This window comes from Vulpes lagopus, chromosome 7, assembly GCF_018345385.1.
Source record: "Vulpes lagopus strain Blue_001 chromosome 7, ASM1834538v1, whole genome shotgun sequence".
Classification (NCBI taxonomy): Eukaryota; Metazoa; Chordata; class Mammalia; order Carnivora; family Canidae; genus Vulpes; species Vulpes lagopus.
This window is the reverse complement of record NC_054830.1, coordinates 67,759,867-67,783,746: the sequence shown is the minus strand read 5'-3', so window position 1 is coordinate 67,783,746 and position 23,880 is coordinate 67,759,867. Positions and strand designations below refer to the sequence as shown.

Genomic DNA, 23,880 nt, shown 5'->3' with positions numbered 1-23,880 from the left:
TTTGTCTCTGCCCCCTGCCCTCTCTGTATGTCTCATGAATAAATAAATAAATAATCTTAAAAATATATTTTTAAAAAATCCTTAAAAAAAATCCTGATGAGGTAATAAAAATTCACTAAAGGTGCCTATGACCTCATCTCTCCTTTCCATCTTGACCATTTTTTGGAGCTAACTTCTCCATTGATTCTGAGATCCTTAATCCTCTCTATTTTTAAGGGTACTACTGGGGTGTCTAACATAAATTAGGATAGTGAAATATACCTCTAGTCTCTTCAAGGGATCTTTAAGTAACAAATATATTCCCCCAAATCTCCTTTTATGTGTAATTGTTATAAATTATTAATTATAAAAATCAAATGGCTGTATCCATGGAGAACTGACCTTTTAAAGACAATGCAAGGTGACTTCTTTTAGAATTAAAAATTCCACTTCAGATATTTAGTATATTAACTTTTTAGAAAGCAGAGCACATCTGTAGACTATTCCTGCCCTAAATATTTGCTATCTATAACAAGATCCCTAAGTGGAATATGCTTACTTGTCTTCTAAAACTCTGAGTTGCTTTTTTTTTTTTTTTCTTATTCCACTGTGCACCTTGCAATAACCTGACATCTCTTTCATCTCATTAAACTGGCTTCAACTGGTAATACTTCATTAAATTCAGAAGAAACTTGACCCCCATCAAAACCCAGATCTGAAAACATTTAACTTTAAGCTGTAGCTCAGAAAAATGCTAATATTTAATAAAGCCTTGATAGAAGGTGTTGACTCAATATTTAAGAAATTGAATGACAGCACGCTGTGAGAAAGCTTAGAGGGGAAAGTGCATTTGACTAAATGTAATTAAATGTGATTTCTTGAATTATTTTGCTGCAGTTCATAGCGAACCTTCCAATAATACAATAATTTTCTTGACCTTGATTTTCGATCTATCCTAACTTAACTGTCAATACTATATCAGAATTTACTTTCATCAGTGATGCTTGAAAGAGGAATTCCAAAAATAAAATGCTGTAATTGCCTACTATAAAAATATTCCAATAGCCTTTCCATCAGATGAATTAGACAGGGTTCCTTTATGTCTGGATTTTCCCAGTTCCACATTTTCTCTGATGTTCAGACAGATGCAGACTAATTTTTCAGTGTGACAACCCTTCTGACTTAGATTTTTCTATTTCCCTTGTGTTTGTGCCAATTAAGCCAAGCCTCAGGCTGTACTTATGACATATTTTCGGAAATTCATTGTGTAAGAGATGTTGACAGTCCACTGCTTTGTTTTCCCTTGGTCTTCCTCATTTCTCTAGAATCCTACCCTTTCTCTTCTTTGAAGTCTGTGTTTGACATTCTTTGAAAAGATGTTTCATACATGTGGCTTATTGTAATGAGTAATTACATCCAAGGAGAAAGCTCCAAATCACTGACACGGAATGACTAGTTCTAGAAGCATTTCCTAAAGGACATGCCATTCCTTTTCAACAGATTTTTCTCCGCCATTTATTTTGTGCAAAAGTTCATATTTGGGGTCTGATGCTATTTTCTTTCTCATAAACTTTAAAATAAATATTTCAACTTGAGTGATAAGATATAGAAACAGAATCTAATGTACATTCAACCATAAGCTATCACTGAAGTTAAATTTTCTTATGATGTTCAGTAGAAGCCGGGTGAATATTTGTATTGTTAGGATTGTGTACCTACCCTTTTATATTCTGCTTTTGTTTTTCATAATGTGATTTTCGTGTACACGTGTCTCTGAGTTTTTCAGCTTGGGATAAAAATTTTGATCTTTTGGCCATTGCTTTGATTTATCTTCTCCGAAATGAATTATTGTGTCAAAGATTACAGTTTTATAGTTTCCTGGAGGTCTTTTGCTACAAGGAAGAGAAAATTATCTCTCAATTGGCTCAAACAATAAAGAAGCGATATAATTGCCCATAATAACTCCTGTGGGGGGCTGCCCTGGAGATGTTTAATTTCACTACATGGTGACATCCTCAAGGGGCCCCACTTGCTTCTATGCTTCTGCCCTGCCATCCCGAGGGAGGCATCTGTGTCACTGAGCAGCTGTTCTCGTGGTCACATAATAGCTGCCACATTCCAGGCATCACAGCCCCCAGGGATATGGCAATCGTCAGTGGAAGAGAGGGGTGTTTCTTCATGTCTCTTTTCAAGAGCAAGGAAATATTTCCCAAAGGGGCCTATCTGGCTTCTCTTTCATTGTTCATTCGATATGTCATTGGCCAGTGCCTTTCCTATACCCATCACTGGCAGAGAACGTAGGATTCCTATGATTCATTTAGTGAAACACAGGACCACGTGAAGGAGAGCAGCTCACCTGGACTGGATGGTTTCTGTTCTACAGAAGAAGGATAGTTTCCGCTATACTTCCCTTCCATGTATTCTAGATTGTTATCCCAAGAGATTAAATCACTTTATGAAGGGATCCCTGGGTGGCTCAATGGTTTACGGCCACCTTTGGCCCAGGGCGTGATCCTGGAGTCCCAAGATCGAGTCCCACATCAGGGGCTCCCTGCATGGAGCCCGCTTCTCCCTCTGCCTGTGTCTCTGTGTCTCTCATGAATAAATAAATAAAATCTTTAAAAATAAAATAAATCACTTTATGATACCAACCTGAGGGGTGCCTGAGTGGCTCAGTGGTTGAGCATCTGCCTTTGACTCAGGTTATGATCCTGGGGTCCTGGGATCAAGTCCCACATCGGGCTCCCCACAGGGAGCCTGCTTCTCCCCCTGCTTGTGTCTCTGCCTCTCTCCCTCTGTGTCTCATGAGTAAAAAAAAAAAAAAAAAAAAAAAGTAAAAAACAAATCTTAAAAAAAAATACCAACCTGCAACATCTAAGTGTGCTTGTTCCCTGACAAAGCTAAGTCTCTGTCATGTTTACTTATCATTTATAAATTTGTAAGTTAGTTATATATAATGAAAGTATTATTTATATGTGTGTTTCTGTAATGATAACCAAGGTAGATGCAGTCCATTTAGGGTGAGTTGGTTTGCAGTTTCTTTAGAGTTTCACATCCATTAAATTTGAAAGCCCCTATCTAACCAACTTTATACAGTAGTTGCTCAAAGGCACTTACTATCACTCACTATCCCTATACAATTTTTTTTTTTTAATTTATCCATGAGAGGGAGAGGCAGAGACACAGGCAGAGGGAGGAGCAGCCTCCATGCAGGGAGCCCGATGTGAGACTCAATCCCAGGACTCCAGGATCATACACTGGGCCAAGGGCAGTGCTGAACTGCTGAGTCACCCGGACTGCCCCCTATACAATTTTTAAAAAGATTTTATTGATTCGAGACAGAGAGAGCACAAGCAGGGGGAGAGGCAGAGGGAGAGGGAGAAACAGACTTTCCACTGAGCAGGGAGCCCAGTTGGGGCTCGATCCCAGGACTCCAGGATCATGACCTGAGCTGAAGGCAGACGCTTAGCTGATTGAGCGACCCAGGCACCCCACCCCTATACAATTTTTGAGTCAGATTCCATACCTATTAAGTAAGCCTATATTGCAAATATCTTCCTTATAAGATGTCCATGTTCATAAATAGGAAAGCTCGTAAGCAAAAGGGTAAAGGAGTGTGTCGGGAGGTATTCACTGCCAAGACGTTCCAGGTACTTGGAGATTGAAGGGCAGATTGCAGCTGGAGCAAGGAGGGTGCCTCTTTGGCCCTCTCCTATCGGTCGCTTCCTCCTGCCCTGTATCCAGGCATCAGCTCTGCCATCCTATTGTCCTGCCCCACAGTCGCTGGAAAGGCAAGCAGCTGGGTCCTTCCAGCTGTAGCTTATCATAAATCTCCGACCCTCGAGGATGTTCCAGCCACTGTCTCACTTTCCTCTCAGGATGCCTCACTACTATTCAGAAGGCCCTCTCCCTTGTGGTCAAGCTGGCAGGTGAATCCTGGCCCCCCAGTTCCATTTGCCTCAAATACTCACATTCTTCTGGAGGGAGGCCCCCAGCTAAAACGACAACAGCAGCAAGCTCGCTCTCTCATCTTTACCACTCCAAGTAGGTTGCTTTAAATACCTTATTCTGGTAGGAGACCCTTAGCAAGGGCGCCTACGCCTGTTGGGGTTACACGAGTGAGGGGATCCAGAGCTTTGGCGTGCACCACTCTTAGCTGGCTGTATGGACGTCCACCCAGAGAGACGCTGCAAGCTGCTTCTATTGTTGTTCAAACCTGGTCCATCCTTCTTGTCCCATCGAAGTTGTAAGTCGCTGGAGGTGGCTCCCTCCTTCACCCCTGGCCACGTGGGAACATGGATCATAACTCAGTCTGTCTCCAGAGATCTGCTAATCTAAATGCTGAACTGCTACATCGGTTAGGAATTGTCTCTTTAAACATCTGTGGAAGGGGGAAAACACATTTTTTCCCCCTCTCAATTCTGCTTTTTCCAGGATGGAAAGAATTTAAGGGAAAGACAAACTCCTTGGGTTCATCACCGCTTAACCCGTTGTTTCCTCATGGTTTGGCTCATAGACGTCTCTGTGAAGAACAGAAGTCCTGCCCTTCGGCATGTGGGCACAAGTGGGTGGCTCAGTGCATGCACATGTTTCCATGTGGTGTTGTCAAAGCACTTTCCAGAAGTGACCTCAACCTGACCCCCATCTAAGGAGCCCCAGGGTAGAATCCAGAACCAGCCCTTCAGAGTCTTAATCCAAGCTGCAAGAGCTACCTTTCAAGTGGCCCCACAATTTAACTCTCCGCCAAAGCAAAAGTGAAGAGCCCTGGCTAAAGAGGACAAAGGCAGCTCCCCTTTACCCCAGTAGGCATCAGACCAAAGCTAAGACAAGTCATTTGAATGTGGGGGTGTATGTCGGAGTCAGTGACATTGCCAGAAATTGGCACATTTGTCAGAACACCTTGCCTTTTTGTTCGTTGTGAGATCAGCGTGTGCCCAGAATCCTGTAAGCGTGTGGTAATATTTTTATTCTTGGAGAAAAAAAATAAGAAGGCGATGTTGAAAGGCTTGCTCTTTGTTTTCCAGATTTCCCCCTCGGCACGGAGTAATTTGTTTCCCACTAATGTAGGACTTTATCTTTGGTTAACGGGAACTTCTCTGCATTAAGGCCTAGGGATATGGGTCCCCTGAGAGTGGGTCCCCTTTCCCTCCAGTCCTGCCTCGTACGGGGTGTGGGGGGCCTCGAAGCCCAGCTTGGGGTGGGACCAGCTTCAAGAGAAACATTCCTGCATCTCCAGTTGGGAAAGGAGCCAGGATATTTTTTAAATGTTGCCTTTGGACAACCCTCTCTTTGTGTCTCATGGTTTTGCTTCTTCCTTCAACAGCTTCTCGCCATGTCTTGACCACCACCATATTTCTTTAAGGCGATGATGAAAAAGTGGCACTTGGGAAGATCATCAGTGGTAGCAAGTGTTGCCCTGAATGGCAGGTTGCTGTTCATCCCCAAGCTCACATCCTTGTTACTGAGGATGTTTTGAATCATGTGGCTGTGGTGGCCATGTCTACCATAACCAGGTTTGGGGAGGCACCAGGATGCCCATGGTGTAGGGGCATAAAGAGATACCTCACCGGGATGTAATCGCAGCCTGGAAATACTTAAAAGCTGTTTCCTAGGGGCAGAAATAAGCCTGTGTTGGACCCCAGAAGACTGAGCTCAGACCAGTAGTTGGGCAGGGTTAAGTTTTACCTCAGTGACGTGGAACTTGCTAAAAACGGAATGGGCTGCGTATCAGTTTCCCAGGGCTGCCATAACAAAGTACCACAAACTGGGTGGCTTAAAACAACCATTTTTTTTCTTGGGTTGAAAAGTGTTCTCTCACAGTTTTAGAAGCCAGAAATCCCAGATCAAGGTGTTGTCAGGGCTACGGTCTCTCTGAAGTCTCCAGGGACAGATCCTTCCAGGCCTCTCCCAGCTTCTGGCAACAGACCTCTCATCTCTGCCTCCATCTTCATGGGGCCTCCTCTTCTTTGAAGGACACCAGCCCTACTGGATTAGAACCTATACTCATAACCTCATCCTAACTTGGTTACATCTGTGAAGATCCTATTTCGCACATAAGATCATATTCTGAGGTGCCAAGGGTTAGGACTTCAACGTTTCTTTTTGGGGAACACAGTGCAACCCGTAACAAGCTACCTCTATGGGGGTGATTTCCTGATCCCCTGAAGGGTTGCAAATAGAATCAGAGTGAGCTGTTTTTCAAGATGCTTAAAGAGATGCAAGCATTAAGTAGAGAATAGGACCAGATGTCTTCCAGGATCTCTTCCAACGATGGCATTTGCTAATTTTATGAGTCCTGTTGTAAAGGACTCTGCAAAATAATGGGACCACCACACCTGGTCCAGTCTTGGTGAAATGTCATGTGCCCAGAAACACTGTCCAGCTTCTAAAAATCACTAAAAGGAATTCCCATCTTTACTTTTAATTCTTGACAAACATCAACAGAGCTTCCTTTTTCCATCCTCTGCAGCGGCTCCTTTTGGAGTCCCTCCTGTTTTAGTCAGTACTCTTCGGAATGATAGAATTCTGATTCCAAGTAGCGTTCAAAAAAAGGATCCTATTTTTCTCACCAAATTGTGAAGTCTGGGAATTTTTATTTTGCCTTGAATTCCATTTCCCAGCTGTGCCTTCCTCTCTGCTTGCTTTGTTTTCAGGAAAGCGTTTCCCATATGGTGGCCACCAGTACCCGCAGGCTTAAATATTAGCATTTTAGCAAACTCATTGGGAAAGTTCTCTTTTTCCAGCATTCTAAGGCGAGTCCCAGAGTTGGCTCTCATTGGATCCGGTTTGTCACCTTGCATTTGTCGTACACTCATCCTAAACTCACATTGGGATTCTGCTTCCCTTTTGAGGAGGGAAGGTAAAGAATGGAGATAGTCCTATCTCAATCACACAGACTAGAAATGGAGAACAGCATCCCCAAAGGGAAATTGAGGTGCTATTAACATAACAAATGGAAACCAGGGTTGGAAAGAACAAGGCAATGACTGTCCATTATGATTCTTTGATTCCTTGCTTCAAACCATTGGTGTCTTTTGACAGATATATAGATATAGGTATAGATAGGTAGGTGGATAGATGAATGGAAAAATAGGTAGACAGATGGATTTTTATTTCTTTCTATCCCCCCACCCACCCATTCATCCATTTATCTCTCCTGTATCTACTTATTTATCTAAAATCTAGGCAGCTGATCACATGCTTTTGGTTTTCTCTTGCATTTTTCTCTTGCCTTTCCAGCTTGTCTCTTTCTACTTATTTCCCAAAGTTTGAATTGTAAATGCCTCCCTCCTGGGCTGGGAAATACTGAGCTCTCTTTTAAGGGCAAGGAGGGAAGAAAAATGGAGCCAGCCAAAACTAGATTCCTTTGGAAACTGAGGGGAGACAGGAAGGGAGGAACTCACATTAATAATTTTGCCCCCAACATCTATCAAATCACCAGAGTGATCTTTTATCATTTTGAGTTGTGGGTGCTTTAAAAATTTGCATCTGTGTCCAGGAAAGAAGTAGATAAATTTGCACATGATGGTAAAAGAAGATTCTGGGATATAAATCCTCTGATGCGAAGTTATGGATGCATCCCAAAAGTCTAGTCAAACAGTGTCTGTGTTTTAGCTTCCAGACTTCTGTAGTGGGTCAAGCCAAACTCCCAAATGGATTTCTAAACTTGAGAAACATCAGGCTTTTTTTTTTTTTTTTTTTCCAATCACACAAGCACTCTTGAATTGAAAACAACACTGGGTCATCAAACAGTATAAACATTAATTGATATCACTTATCCTTCTGCCTTCAACACATTGAGCCCTGTAACAGTTCAGACTCAAACTCCTTCAACAAACCAACCCTCACCCCCCAACACACACACACACACACACACACACACACACACACACACACACACACACAAGCAGTCTGCTAAGAGCATTTAAAATCCCAGTCAAGGGCCTTGGCCCTGTCTCTGGAATCCATCCGGATCATCTCTTGTTTCTTTGTCCTACATCACTGGTCTTGCCGTTTCTCATTCTCTGGCTCTGAGGCAAGATTCTGATCCTAGACCCTACCGTGAACCAGCTTCTTGGGATTGCCCACTGTCTCATACCCATCAGCTGCAAGTCAGAGGCTCTCTTGTTTTATGCCCTGACCCAGGTGGATTCATTTGCTAGAGCTGCTTAAATAATAATTTATTTTCTCATACTTCTAGAGGCCAGGAGTCCAAGATCAAGGTGTCAGCAGGTTTGCTTTCTTCTGAGACTACTCTCCTTGGCTTGCAGATGACCAGTTTTTCCAAGTGTCCTAACATGGTCTTTCCTCTGTGTGTGGTGTCCCCGTGTGTCCAAATATCCTCTTGTTAGGACACCTCAGATTGGATTAGGGCTCACTGTAAAAACCTCATTTTAACTTAATCATATCCTTAAAGACCCTGTCTCCAAGTATAATTACATTCTGAGGGTATAAGGGTTAGGCTTTCTATATAATGAATGGGGTGGGGAGAGGCACATAATAAGCTCATAATACCAGGCAAGCTGACATCTCACTACAGACCCCCAAATCTGCCAAAAATTGGGAGTCAGACATTTGCATATGGCTAAAGTAATTTCTATTAAGACTAATTAAGAACTCTGATCATTTGGGGCCAATGAAAGGACCAAACTATCACCACTATTTCTGGAAAAAATTAAGTTAGCTGAGCAATCCAATAGAGGTACTAATTGTAATCCCAGCCCCCCAAAGACTCTAGAAGCTTCTATTTAGATCTAGATATATGTTATCTCTCCTGGCAGCACTTTTCTTAGCTGCAATTTCTGTTGCTACATATTCCTAGAAGTCATTGATTTAAAAGTGAAGCCACTATGGTATCAAAGAATAAACATAATGATAATGACAAATTTTATCTAGTACTTGCTATGTTCTTGGCACTGAGCTGTGGAGTTACATTATTATTATCTATTTAATCCACACCAAGACCCTAAGTGATTCCTATTACTGTCCTCATTTTATAGGTAAGGAAAACTATGACTTTGAGTGAAGTAACTTGCCATGGTCCTGTGGTTCTCCTGCCAGTTCCCACAATAAGCTCCTAACCAGCTGTGGCCAAGTCAGTTTTTTTAAATTGATGGTTTAAAATCAGTCTTCTTTGGGGAAGCTGGGTGGCTCAGTTGGTTGAGGGTCATACCCTTGATTTCAGCTCAGGTTGTGATCTCAGGGTTGTGAGATCAAGCCCCCTGTCCAGCTCCACGCTGAATGAGGGACCTGCTTAAAATTCTCTCTCCTTCTCCTTCTGCCTCATACCCATTCTATTTCCCTTTCTCTCTCTGTCTCTCTCTTTCAAGAATAAGTAAATAAATTCAATCTGCTTTAAAAAAAATCTTCAAAAAGGAATTGGTGAGGCTCCTCCTGAAGGACACTGAGGGAACGAAACCATATTAGGATTATAAACTCAGATGCCATCAGAGGCCAGACTTACATTAGTGAGTGACATCAACCCACAAGTAAACTGAGAATGTGGTGGAGCAGTTAAATCTCTTCTAAAACAGTGATAATAGTGACTCAGCTCTTGGCAGTTGCTGCTTTGTAGAGCTATAGATACTGGGCCTGGTTTCACCAGTCTTCTAACTTTTTTCAAGAAAAACTAGATGTTTAATGTTCATGTGCATTCTCATAAGTTTAAATATTGATAACTACGTAGGGGCCCTGGCTGGCTTAGTCAGTAGAGCATGCGACTCTTGATCTCAGGTTGTAAGTTGGAGCCCCACGTTGAATATAGAGATCACTTAAAGATAAAATCTTCAAAAAGAATGAATGAATGAATAAATAAAGATAACTAAATCATTTTAAACAATAACAGTGTTGGTGTACCTGACTAGCTCAGTCATAAGAGTGTGCGACTCAATCTTGGGGTTGTGGGTGCGGGCCCCACATTGGGGGTAAAGGTTGCTTAAATAAGAAAAACTTTAAAAATTAAAACAACAGTGCTTTGCAGATGAAATAAAGCATGCCTGAAAGCCTGAAGGGTCGTCATTCTTAACTTCTGGGCTGATGAGCACCCTAAGAACCTTTATGAAATTTTCAGGGAGCTGTCTTACAAATATTCTCTCCTATGCACTTCTACTTGATTCAAGTGGGTTTTTTGAATGGCTGGGTGAACTCCCACAGGTCACCTGACACCACCACAGCCCCCCAAGGGGAGGAGAGGAAGCTCTGCTGGCAGGACGCCCAGAACTCAGAGCGGAAATGTAACATCCTGGATGCCTGGTCAGGGAAGGCCCCATTCAGAGGAAAGGAGCAGTACTGGCAATCAGATTGCCCAAAGAGAAAACCTCCTCCTCCCAGATGGTTAGGTCTTTCTATCTGGGTCTCCTCAGTCCAAGCATAGTGCCTGGCAAACAGCAGAAATTCAAGGAATGAAGTTGGGGTAGGGAGTGATGTGACCATTACATTTCTGAAAAATAACAATGGTGATGATATGGAAGACAGATCTGAGTTGGGGGACTCAGACGGCCTGAACTGGTGCACATGCAGTGGGGCTAGAGGGGAGGCATGTGGTGGGAAAGGCATAACAGAGACCAGCTTCTTTGTGTCTCCAAGGGCCATGCTCCCCTATGCCCTCTGTCCAATGGTACTCTTTTCACAGCCAAGACAGGGAAAGTCAAGCACTCTAGCTGGTTGGTTGACCCTCCAAAGAGCCCAAAGACCTTGAATATGCCTCAAACATCACCTGTTATTTTCATTATTAATCTACATTTCCTCTGCATAGCAACTAAATCCAACATGGCAGTTTGCACTTTTATTTAATTTTATACCATTATTATTTAGGGACTAAATATCCACTAATCTTTCCAGCCTAGTAAAATCAGGATAGCAAAACTAATAATTAGGATGTCATAGAGAATATAACAGAATCTTTCATTGGATTTGGGGAGAAGCCCCTCTGAATGGTAATATCCACAAATTAATCTGAGAGTAAACCAGGCTTTAAGCTGTTAGTTCTCTAACCTTTGAGGACTGTTTGTGAACAGTCCCTTGACTTTGTTGCAAGTAGCATGGTTACCTAAAAAGGCTTTGATTTCTGAGGACTGGTTCAGGCCAGCCAAAACAAACCATTTTTGAAATTCGTTTGGGCCTCAGAGTCTCATAAAATTCATTTTAAGCAGTGTACCATGATCCTTTTTTTGCTCTCCTTTTCATGCATTTGGAATTTGCTATTCCCTTCACATACAGAGAGATGCTTAAAATGCACCTTTGAAAATAGAGCAGGAGATGAAACACCCAGTTCTCTATCCCCTCTCGGAGGCTGTGACAGACGAAGGCTGTTTTCTCCTTAAGGGGAGGTCCAAGACTCCTCAGTGTACAGTAATGGCTTAAAACTGCAGCTTCATGTCCAGATATGCACGTGTGTGCATGCACATGCGGGTTTGTGCATGAGTTATGCATGAGTGCGTATGTGGGTCCACGTGTGTGCACGCATGTACATACACAGAGCATATGCATGTGGCAGGCAGGTACCCGTGTGTGCATACCTTCTCAGTCTCAGGAGGGGTGTTCCTTCTTGCCCTTCTCACCCAGGGCACCTTGGTTAGCACAGGTGATTAGCAACAGCATACTGGAGCATGAGCACTGAACTTGGAGAGCTTCAGATCCCAGGTCTGCTTCTTACTTTGTGTTCTTGGGCAAATTATTTACCTTTTTTGCTATCTGGAAAATGAGGATAATAACAGTGCCTACTCCATTTGGTGCTTTTGATTGCTGGTGAGATAATATATGTTAAATATAGCACATAATAACCGCTCAAAAGCTGATAGCTGCTATTATTATTTTTGTTGTTATTCCTTCTTACACCATGCTTGAAGGGAGAGAGTCGGGTGGAATCAGCAAATGACTTTCCAGCTTCGGGTACTCTTAAGTTTTCACCTCTTCACCGATGCATGATTGCCTTTTCAATCACCCAGAGTTTTTTGTGGGCTGCCAAAACCCAAGGTGATACTCAGAGGCACTAGGTGCTTTCATTGTCTTAATCCTCTTCCATTATTCAAACATTCTGATGCTCAGGTCACTGTTCTGCAGAACTAGAATGAGTGGGATCCCACAAGACCAAGAGTGAGCGCTCCCTGCTCATCCTAGCTGCCCCCAGAGAGGCTTCTGCAAACCCAAAGTAATTGTTTGCTGAACTGCATGGGATTGGGTTTGGTGCCGGCTGCATATTTTTCTCAGGGTCCCACCATAAAACCTTTGTTTGATGTGTGCATTGTGAGCTCAGAAGCCAGCTCGAACCGGAACCTCAGGGAAGACAATTTCCCCCTCTTGAATCTTGATTTTTTTTTCAATATGTCCTCCAGTTTCCTGCTCTCCTATCTCTGAAAATGAAAGAAATACTCATCTTTTGGGTGGTAATAAGGTATACTGGTTAAGAAAATAGCCTCTGAGATCAGAGCGCTTGGATTAAGTATTGGTTCCCTTACTTAATGGTTCAGTTTTCAGTCCTTTGAGCCTCAGTTTCTCATCTGTAAAGTGGGGTTAGTATTGTACCTGTCTCGTGTACCTGTATTGTATGAGGATTGAATGTGATGTTACACATAAAGATAAAGCATTTGACCCATAGTACATCTCCAGGGCAGTTTAGTTGTCATGCCTGGTTTTATTGTGTCCATGTTGGAGGGACAACAATGGGGTCAAGAAGCCATGGAGGGGGGCACACTGGTCAAGAAAGACACTGAGGTTTTTCTTTGTGCATCTTTGAGCAGCCTGAACATCTGCCCCTGGGAAGAACCCAGAGAGGTGTCCCTTACACAGGAATATACAGGTGGGGAAAGGTTCACTGAACTCTGGATGAGTTTGAGGAAAATAACTGCTCATCTAAGAGGTGGACCTTTTCTTTCCTAATGGTGTCTTCTCAAGGAGAGGAACCAAGAAAGGGGAAATTGCCCTTGCCGCCATGGCTTCTGGAGGCCCCGGGGCCTGACACTTCCATCTGTCCCATGAAAGAGAATGCTAGGTCTCAGGCTCAAAGATGAGCTTCCACCTGAAGTGGGCTGGGCCGGGCTGGGCTGGGGCCACATCCTGCCTCGCTCCTCCAGCCCCTGGCAGGACTCTCCCTCCAGAGGAAGCAGGCCCCATCAGCTTATCCTTGGGTGGGGTTTCCCAAAGCCAAGTGTTTAAAGGCAAATCATTGTTCTGCAGTTCCGCTAAGCTTTAATAACCACCCTTCTGAGAACTCCTTCGAGAACCAAGTGAGATTTTTAAAACCCAAGAATAGCCAAAGGCAATTACCAGAAAAGAAATATCTGAGTGAGTCTCTGTCCTGACACACTTGGTGCAGAAACTTGGGTGGGTGAAGAAGAGAGAGGTGGGACCCAGGCCCCTAGCCCCATTCTTTTCGTTATGATCAGACTAAATGCTCTCATAGTGGGTGGATCTTTTGTTTGCAAAATGGGGTTGACCGAATTTGGGCCCCAGGAAGAATCCTAGTCTAGGAAATCAGGCAATCTCGTCTCTTCTGGTCCCAGCTCAGCAACTTCCTGGGAGCTGCTCCCATTCCTTTCTGTCTCAGGTCTCAGTTCTCTCTTGGAAACACAGAAGGCTGGACTCTAGACTTCCCTGCAGGTCTGGGGCTGTGTGTGGGTCAGTGGGTTGATGAGGGCTGAGGCATAGGTGTAACGAGGAGAACAGCCAGGACGGATAGGAAGGTTGGCCACGTCTGAGCAGGGTCCATCCACCAAAGTCCCCACAAACAAAAGGGACCCTCTCCTGGCATTTGAGGACTCTGCTGTGTCCCCTGTTCTCTCCTTAAGCCAAGTGACATAGGTCCATTGACTAGACTCCCTTTTCTCCAATCTGTTTGTGGCTCAGCTGTTCTTAAGACATTCCGGCTGTCTAATCAGCATGACCTGGGGTGGTGGTAAGGAAGGTGCCCAGGAAGAGGTCACGTAGAGGCTAAGGACATTGTAGAGGAGCTTTCTATCCTGATGAGAAAGCAGCTCAGTCAGCTCCAGGCCCCTTCCGACTCCAATTCAATTTGGGGAACATTTAATGAGCCTCTGCTACATGCTGGCCCTCATTGCACTGACTGAGGGTGAGGTGGGGCTGGTGAATGGATGGCCCCAACTTCAGTGCTCAGGTCCTTAGGGGGCCTGGCTGGCTCAGTCAGTGGAACATGCAACTCTTGGTCTCGGGGTTGTAAATTAAAGCCCCACATAGGGTGTGGAGATTACTCAAAGTCCTCAGAGTCCCACCACCCATATGTTTTATGTCTGATAACTATACTTCTGCATGCTCCCTATCTCTAGATTTGCTGGCAAGTGATAGGGCCATAAGGCCTTGCCTGGTTTGAGGGAAGGATAGGACCAATGACAGCCTGTTTGTTTCTTTAGCATTTAGAGCAACAGTGCTGCTGTTTCTAATGCCCTCCATACCCTTTCCCTCAGCATCTCTGCTCTCACCCCATGCCCTACCCTGAAGCTCTGATCTCTCCAGCCTGGCTGCCCAAAACTCACACTTCTCATTTAACAGACACCTGGGGAGGCTAACTGGGTATTAGGCCCACTCCCTGCCCCCAAGTGCTTACAAGCTAGTTGATAAGCACCCTCTCAGGCATCATCGATGAGCCAATGCTGTCAGCCAGACACAATTAAGGGCTTTCCCTGCTCAGGCACCATTGAATGCCCTAAAGAGCAGAGCTATGAATTCACAGTGGAGGGAGAAGGCCACGATGTCACTTTGGACACCTCACCAAGGAGCTGCCACTATACAGCAAGGCTGAGTACTGGCATCACCTGTGTTTTTAACTTATATGAATTCAAATATATATTTCTAGCTAAAATAATGAGAGAAAAATAGGCATTTAAAAAGTATCAGAGATTATGACTGACATTCCAATCTGTGTGCCTGTCAGACCCTACTGGTTGCTTGTCCGATAGCCATCAACCTGTCCCCCTTCTTTCTTGCTGGCCATAATCCTGTTTTGTTCCTTTGTTCATCCTCCGAGTGGTTGTGTGTTAAGAGAATGCTGACCAGGGAAGGCCTGATTCGGAAGTAAATCCTGATTAATTAGCTCCAAGCCAATTTTGAGAATTCCATTTGCATATTCCACAGCTGGTTTAGAGATAGACTAATGCTACGTTTTTGACCAGTGAGATTTTGGGTATGTTGGGAGGGTGCTTTTGTGGAAGTGTATTTACTCCTCCCTTTTCCTGCCTCTGGATGTTTTCATGACACATAGAACTGCTATGTCCATCTTGGGACTATGGAAGAAGGTCAAGAGAACGGCAGAGGTCAAACTGAGACAAAGAGGCCCTGAGGCCATGGAGCCGTTGAATCAGCCAACAACGTCTGGTGCCACACTACCTTGGGACTTCTTGTTCCATGAGCCACTCCTCTGTTGTTTAATCATCTATGAAGTAGGCTTTCTGTTACCTGCAGCCAAAAGCACTCTAAATGGTACACTCTAGTGTGGGGATGAGAAGGCAAGTGTTCATCTGCTGTCACCCAGCTGGTCTTTTCTTCTACCTCTCCATCCGAGTATCTCCAAACCCTGAGAAATTCTGCAGTTTCCGGATCTCTATTTTTTGTACAATGTGATCCTTAGCAGAAGCCAACAGCATCATCTGGTACTTAACAAAGGAAACGGACTGTTCCGAAGCTGGAACAAAAAGTGGCTCTGTTGGGTTTTCTTGAAGGATGGTGCTATTTTGGACTATATGGGAGATTTAAGGAATTTTCAAGAGTGGTTTTGACTCTTCAGGATGAGGTCTTTTGTCTTTAGAACGTAAATCCTTCATGAGATACAACTAACCAATGCAATAAGCTCTGGGCATAATGGAAATAGGGTGGTTCAAAAAAGTAAAAGGTATGGATCATTATAGCCTGGTTGCAGAGACAAAATTTAAATGAGAGGATTGATTTAGGCAATAGAGCACAGATTTATCTAAAAACTCTCTATGATGAGAACTGGAAGTTGATGAGGAAGGCAAGTCTGGAAGAGCTCCGTCCTCTCCTCAGGCTGGGCTAGGTTACGCTACTGTAATACACAACTCCCAATCCCCATGTCTCAAAACATTAAAGGTTTAGTTCTCACTCATCCTACATGGCCATTTTGGCTTGGCTGTGTCTCTGCTTTGTGTTATTCTCACTCTGGGACTCAGGCTAACAGAATCACACTATCTAGAACATTACCACGCACCATGGTAGAAGAGAAGGTGCTCTGGAGGGCCCTGCATCAGCAATTACATGCTCCTGCCTAGAAGTGATAGATGCCACTGCTGCCCACACTCATCAGCCAGAACTAGTCACATGGCCACCAATTCTAAGGAGGCCAGGAAGTGAAATTCTGTTATGTGTGCACAAGAGGAAGGAACTAGAAATATTTGGTGAGCATCACTAATGATCCACTTTGCCCAACAATCTAAAATCCGTGTGGACAGATGAGCTAGAGCAAAAGTCCACTCTCTTGTACATAAGGGTCTGTATCGACTTGACTTTCTTCCTTACTCTGCTTTTACCTAGCAATGCACAGTGGTCCTTGGGGGTCTAGGTATAGCCAACACCCTCCTGTACAGTGCTGCCCTCTCCCTCTAGGTCTCTGATCTTTTCTTTTTCACTTTTATTATTTTTTAGTACTAACCAGAATCAGAAATAAGGAAATCATCCAGTATTCTCTGCAGTTCCATTGATTGCTTCCTCAACAAGCCTTCTTAGCAGCTTGTCCTCTTCTCTGTTCAGTCTGGTCCTGTTTCCCTTTGTTCAAACACAAAAGATGTGTTGTCTGCAGCTTACTATGCTCAAGCTCTCATGGCTGCTGTGCTACCATCCCAAATCCTCCATCTTGCAGATCCTCATGTGTGCCCTTGGCTTCTCCGGCCAGGCCTGGAGCTCAGCCTCCTTTCTTCTGCTTGTGCTACTCTGTCAACTGCATATGTGCTATTCCCAGCAGGAATCAAAGAGAGAGGCCATGCCAGTTAATGGAGTGCATCCTGTGCATGGAGACCAGAGATGTGGTGCTAGGGAACTGGAAACTTGGGCTAATGGATTTCTTCATCTGACTGTGGGCTAAGTGAGGAGATGTATAAAAAGCAACAATTGGTTGGCTGATTTTACTTATTCCTGAAAGATTGTTATACAACTGTCCCTAATGGGGAATTTATAAGCATATCTCAGCTATAACTAGACAGGTCTCAATTTTTCCCACTACTCGGAAATGTAAGCCTGTTCTCTTTTTGGAGAAAGATGTTATTTTAATCTAGAGATTATAGAAATAATATAAAATATGCTTTCCCTTCTCAAAGAAATTATAAATAAGAACTTGAGAACAGGGAAAGAGGACAAAAGAGAAAAAAGTTATTTGGAAGTAGAGTGTGTGGAAGTATAATATGTAAAGTAGTATATATAAATATAAATATATATATAATTATCAATTATCAAAATTCTTTGGTCCAATTCTTTATATAGGTTCGTCCCCTGAAATCAGAGGTGACTGTGCTTACATAACTGACTAATAATAGAAATGCATCAGTCTAGAATGTGTTGTCTTTTGCAATTATACGTCTGACCTGTGAAATGTTTGTGCTATTGTTTTAAATACTGACCTTAGTTGAGTGGAAATTCATCTCAGGAACTTGGACATAACAGCAGATGTTGACAGTCATTGATAAAACCCTAGAGCGGAAGGATCTCAAACAAGCATTCCAAGCTATCCCCCTGCCGATTTGTGGTGCAATGCACTTACACGTTGGTCTTATGGAAATCACCATTGTGGAAACAGTAGTGGCATTTTTACATGCATGAGCATCCTCCTACTAAGAAACATTAATCATCTTGCTTCTCCAAGTCCTCAGGATGGGAGGGTCTGCTGCCCTTTGGTGTTCAAATAAAATTGACCCAAGGCTCTGTTGTATATATTCAGGTCTAATACCCTATCCCAGATTCTTATCAACATGTCCTCCTTAGATTCTACTTTTTACAGGGAGCTCCTATGTGCACATGGCCATTCTCTTCTCTCCATCCGGAGATCCTCATTCTGTTTCTACAAAATAACACCAACACAAGACACTTACATTGAACAGACTCCACTCTGTCTCCATTTGAGACTGAGGGGAGCATCAAGTCGTGAGACGGCACTATGAAAAATTATAAATTGATGTTTAAACATCTTGGCTCTTCTCAAAAGTCCTTTTTATTGCCCTTGGAAATTCTTACTGCCAGTTCTCATCCCAGCATCTTTCAGGTTCTCTCCTTCTTCTAAATGGACCTCTTTCTTTTTTTTCCTACTTCCATGATGTGGGGCCCATCATACCCATAACTCAGTTTTCTTTCTGGAAGGAATTTTGCCTCTGGCATATAACATATCATTTTCCTGCCCTCACAACTTCTTGTTAGGATTAATAACATTTTAAAATTGAAATGTTGGGTCTATTTCCTCTTACTCTTGCCATCAAATGATAGGTCATCTAAGTTAAACTGTTGTCTTCAGGTACGGCTGGCTCAGTTGGTAGAGCGTGCAATGCTTGATCTCAGTGTAGTGAGCTCAAACCCCACATTGAGTGTACAGCCTACTTAAATAATATATATATGTGAAGAGAGAGAGGGGGAGATGGGAATCAGTACTTACAACTGAAATTTCTATGCAGGAAAGGGAATTACATTTGAATAAAGATAAAAGTGGTTTATCCAAAATGAGTTTCATGTATAATTTTGCTTATGGGGTATATCTATTAGTTACTATTACAATAATGCTGCTTGACATTTCATCCCCAAACTCAGTAGCTTTTATTGTAATGCATGTGCAGCTGGGCTAGGGTTTGATTGATCAAGACTTGACTTAGCTCTAAGATGCTGATGGGGGTGTCCAGGTTTGTTCCCCATGACTCCTAGTCCCTTGCAGGCCAACTGGAGCTTGTCCTCCTTATGCTATAGTGCATTTCAAACCTTTGATTGTGTTATGTCCACTAAGATCCCACTGGCCAAAGCAAACACCAGTGGAACAGGAAAGAAAATTTCTCCCACAGTGGGAAAAGAAGGGAATGAATATTTGCTGAACGATAATTCAAACTATTCCATTAAGTAAATTTCATATAATTGTCCATTGTGCCCAACATCTGTATCTCTCTGCCAGCCAGATCTGACAGGTGCCAACAGTGGCTTAAACCAAGAGGGGCTCTTAGTCTGTTGGATGCAAGGTGTGTCAGGGAAATAATCCATTCATGTAGGAGCAAAGATAGCTTTCCCAGAAAAATGCATTTAAGAAAAAGCTGACAAAAAAAAAAAAAAAAAAGAAAGAAAAAGCTGACAACCTCCTTACAGCAATTTCCCTAGAGGAAACTGTAGGGCAGCTCATGAAACTGACCCAATTTCTACAACCTAGTGAGAGACAACTATTTGCACCTTGCAATAAATTGAGTGGATGGGTCTTAAGCAATCCATTGTGCATATGTCATATAAAATGAGGCTCCCCAGGATCCAGGTTATAACATAATGTAATTGATGCTAAAGTATTAAAATTTAATTAATCTCATATTAGTTTCTTAAAAATGTCATGCAAAAATTGTTTCTGTTTCACCATCTGGTTTGTCCAATTGGTCTCTACAGAAATGCTGGAGTATAACAATCTTTCTTATACATATCTCTGGTTTTTTGGTTTAGGACAAAAGCTGGTAAAGTATCTTTTAAAAAAATTATTGTAGGGATCCCTGGGTGGCGCAGCGGTTTGGCGCCCGCCTTTGGCCCAGGGCGCGATCCTGGAGACCCGGGATCGAATCCCACATCAGGCTCCCAGTGCATGGAGCCTGCTTCTCCCTCTGCCTGTGTCTCTGCCTCTCTCTCTCTCTCTCTCTGTATGACTATCATAAATAAATAAATAAAAATTAAAAAAAAATTATTGTATCATTTTTATTGCATGAATACAAATTGGCACAAAAATCATTACGATACCACACACAAAAACATATAGAATACTCTAATGAATATCTTGTGTATCTACAACTTAAAAAATAATTTTCCACTACCACACAATTTGTTTAATGATAACATTATTGAGCAAGTGATGATAATAGCAAAATCACTACATAATATATTGTTATTGGTATTGTAAAACTGGCATCACTGTTTTACAAAGCAATATGGGAACACATGCCATTAGCCTTAAAAGTATGCATACTTTTTGCCTAGGAGTCCTATTGAAGGATATTATTTGTGAGAAGAAAAGCATTTAGACAAAGAGGTACTCATTTTAGCATTATCTATACAGATGAGAAATTAGAAGTGACCTAAATATCCAACATTTTAGAAATAGTTAAGTAATGGTATACCAACTCAATGGGTAATTATAGTATCAGTTAAATTGAAAATCTGAGTATTGCTTAGCAAAATGTTTTTTTTTTTTTGCAAAATGTTTTTTTTATTGTGGTAAAATATACATAACATAAAACTCACATTGTAACCATTTTGAAGTATATAGTTCTGTGCATTAAATACAATCACAGTGTGGTGCAACCATCCTCACTGTCCATCTGCTATAGTACATCTTATGGGCCAAATCTAGCCCAGTGGCTGTTTTTATAAAGTTTTATTGGAACTTCGCCATGCCCGTTTGTTTATGTGTTGTCTGTTGGCTGTTTCAGTGGCAGCTTGAGAAGTTGCAACGGAAATGGCATGACCACAAAGCCTAAAATATTTACTGTGTGGCACAGAAAATGTTTGCCAATCCTGACTTAACATAATGCTAGATAATTGAAGTTTTTGAATTTGAGCTATTCACACAGGATTCCAGGATGAATATTGTCCTTGAGTTACCCTTAGACAAAATTATTTGTTAAGGCAATCAGCAGTGTAAGCAAATACCACAAAGCTAATTTTAACCTATTTAAGAAAACAATCTTTTTAATACTTTAGGCTATGAGCATTCATATCCCAGCAGGAAGTTATTATACCCATTATAAAATTTGTTTCTACTGGTTAAAGTAGTCCCTTAAAAACTTTACTAAGTATTGTGTTTTTAGCTTTTAAGAAGATGACTTTATCTGCAATAAATGCGTTTTTAAAAATATAATTGTCATTACTTCAAACATTTCTCTAATAAAGACCATTCCACCTGGATTCACACACATAACTGCATCTGAACCAGTAGAGTTTGACTGTATTGTATTCATGGGTATTTCTGAACACCAACCCCGGATCTCCTTTTTGAGTTGAAGAGAGCAAAACCCTGTATCTTGCCATGTGTCTACTCTTAGAGATCACCTGACAGTTTAAGAAAAAAGGAATATAAATCTTTATCAAGACTTGAAGAGAAAACAAATATAGATTTTAAAAGTGAATATAACCCCTCAATCATTTCCAGTATGTGTGTGGAATCTAGGGCAGTGAACAATCTGGAGTCAGCTCTATAGATGTGTGCATTTCTATGTCCCAGGATTCACTGTGAGCCCCCCCAAAAAGAGCTCAGTATGAGGGCTGGGTTCTGGAAGAGTTCATTCCAACCACTTCTCCACTCTGGACTGAGCATGGGACTGTCTACAGGACAATCCATTGGACAGTGGACTCCAAATTTGGAGATTAAGTCAAAACATGGGAGGTATTGACTGGCCACACTTTTGAAAGTGCTTCTGTGCTTTCCCAGAAACTGCCCCGCAGGTGAACTGGAGCGACATCGGTTTCCTTTATAACACACATGGAGTTGGAATCTGCAAAATGTTGGTTAGGTGGCTATCCATGTCAGCTGAATGCACTTGGCTCAAATTTCACTTTTTTGTTTGTTTTTGTTTTCTCAGGAGTCGGGTGGGAGACTATGCTGCTAAAGGGAGATGAGGCAGTCTCAGATACCACAGAAACATCCAATGCAGACATGACTATCAAGGTAAGAGATCCTTTCTTTAGTTTGGTTCTCAAAGTACGTCTCTAGAGGAAAACAAACCTATGGCAGACTTCTAGGGACAAAATGAGCACTGTCCCTCAACCTGCTGGGTCTCTCTCTCTATTCATTGGAGCCTCCGTGAGTCAGCTAGACGTAAGATTTTCTGAAATTTGGCATCTGGATTAGGAAACCACCTGAAAGCTAGAATCCAAGGTGTGAATTCCAATGGGCTTGTTGCAGGGTCTCCAGAGAATATCTGCATGTAGGTTGTCTGCAAGTGGTAACCCCATGGGCACAGTAGAGCAAATCTGAGGATAATGAGCTGAGAAACCAGGCCCCACTGTGCATTGTGAAGAAAGGTCAGAGAGGCATGGAGTAGCTTTGATCTTGACTCAAGATTTCCAGTGATACCAGTGGGAAGGCAGCATGTGGCCCACTCCAGCTGGAACACCAGTGGCCAAAAGCTTACAAAATGAGTCATCTGGAAACCAACCTAATTATCACTGTTCAAATTAAATGCATGAGTTTATAATCATTGCCTAGATTAAGGAATCCATAGCAAAATTTATCAGATTCAACAACTTCCCCTCTATTAATAGATTAGACACAAAGGAATGGTTCTTCCTTCTTGAAATTCTGTTTATGTTTCAATTAACAGAAGCTGGGAGCTGGAGGGCTTGCTAACATTTTTGCTTGAATGATTAGAGTTTAAATCTAGGCAACTTACAAACTTTTCATTGAAAAACCAAAAGTAGTATCCCACCATTTTTCTTAGTAAGTTCTAGGCCCAACATGGGGCTTGAATTTATGACCCCAAGATCAAAAGTCACTTGCTCCACTGACAAGCAGCCAGGTACCCCAAGTGGTATCCCTTTTTATATTGAGATTTACCTAGAGATATTCCATTCCTGGATTTATTAGTAGAGGTTGTACAAAAGAATATACAGGATGAATTTATTCTAGCTTTCCTTTGTAATGTGGAGGCTGGGCTTATGTTATCTATGTTTAAAATGTTAGAGAGCAAACAAAAATGCCACAGTCAAATTAAATGAGAGATGGGATAGTAGCCTGAGTGGTCAAAAAAGTCAACTAATCTAAACAATAACGATTCAGCACTGAAAGTTCATTTGCTTATAATTATAATGTTTAGCTGAAATTGCAAGACAATAATGTAGATTCAATGGTGTGTTAGTGTCCCACTGGCTATTATTGCAAAGACAGAAATTTGTGTCTATGACCGTATTGGACAGAGAGAGAGAGACAGGTGGATGAACTCGATGGACGTAGATTTGCCCTTTTGGAGCCTGTCGTCCTTTGAAGTATGTGTTCCTAAAATGTGTTGCTAGTGAGCTGCAGATGTAGTGCAGACATTTAAATGATCAGAAAGACGAGAGTTTGTTTTGTAAAAGCAAATGGCGTATTCCGGTAGAAGCAAGTCTTGGCCAACTCCCATTTTTGTAAGGTTGCTACTTAATCAGTCTGCTGATCCTTGGAACCAGGATCCTGAGTAAGTTGTATTTGGGTCTAGCCAGTTTAGATGTCAGTCTTGATCTCTCTTTCTCTTCTCTTTAATAAACAACTGGGAATGTGTAACAGAGGATTTTTAGTTCTCTGTTGAACTGAACCTGCTCTGAAGACTGGACACCATACACTTTAAAAAGTTAAACAAAACAGAAGTATATTTAAATATACCAGTAAATTCCTACAAATAAGATTAAGTTCCTCTATTAATACCAATTGCTTCTCACTAAAGAATTTGTGAAACCTCTGGTGGATATAACATAGGGAACTACTTCTGTTTAGATCTTCGCCTTTGGTTTTCCCAATTATACAGCAATCACTATTTTTTTTTTTCTGTCTGACTTATTTCACTTAGCATCATACCCTCTAGGTCCATCCATGTTGTCACAAACGGCAAGATCTCAACCTTTTTTATGACTGAGTAATATTCCATTATATATTTCTTTATCCATTCATCTATTGGTGAACACTTACCACTGTTCACTAGAAGAAAAGGGCACTCATTTCAGTATAGCGTCTATGTTACACCTTATTCTGTTTTGCTG

The 23,880-nt window shown here is 42.1% G+C and overlaps 1 protein-coding gene across 5 annotated transcripts in view; it reads left to right on the top strand.

The window, feature by feature from the left end:
* The window catches only part of PALM2AKAP2 (PALM2 and AKAP2 fusion), a 331,425-nt gene that overhangs the window by 177,294 nt on the left and 130,251 nt on the right, over positions 1 to 23,880 (top strand). For all 5 annotated transcript variants that reach the window (XM_041761309.1, XM_041761307.1, XM_041761308.1 and 2 more), the window contains one exon: positions 21,732 to 21,817. In XM_041761309.1, coding sequence (XP_041617243.1) covers positions 21,732 to 21,817 — 86 coding nt within the window. The remainder of the gene's footprint in view (positions 1 to 21,731; positions 21,818 to 23,880) is intronic.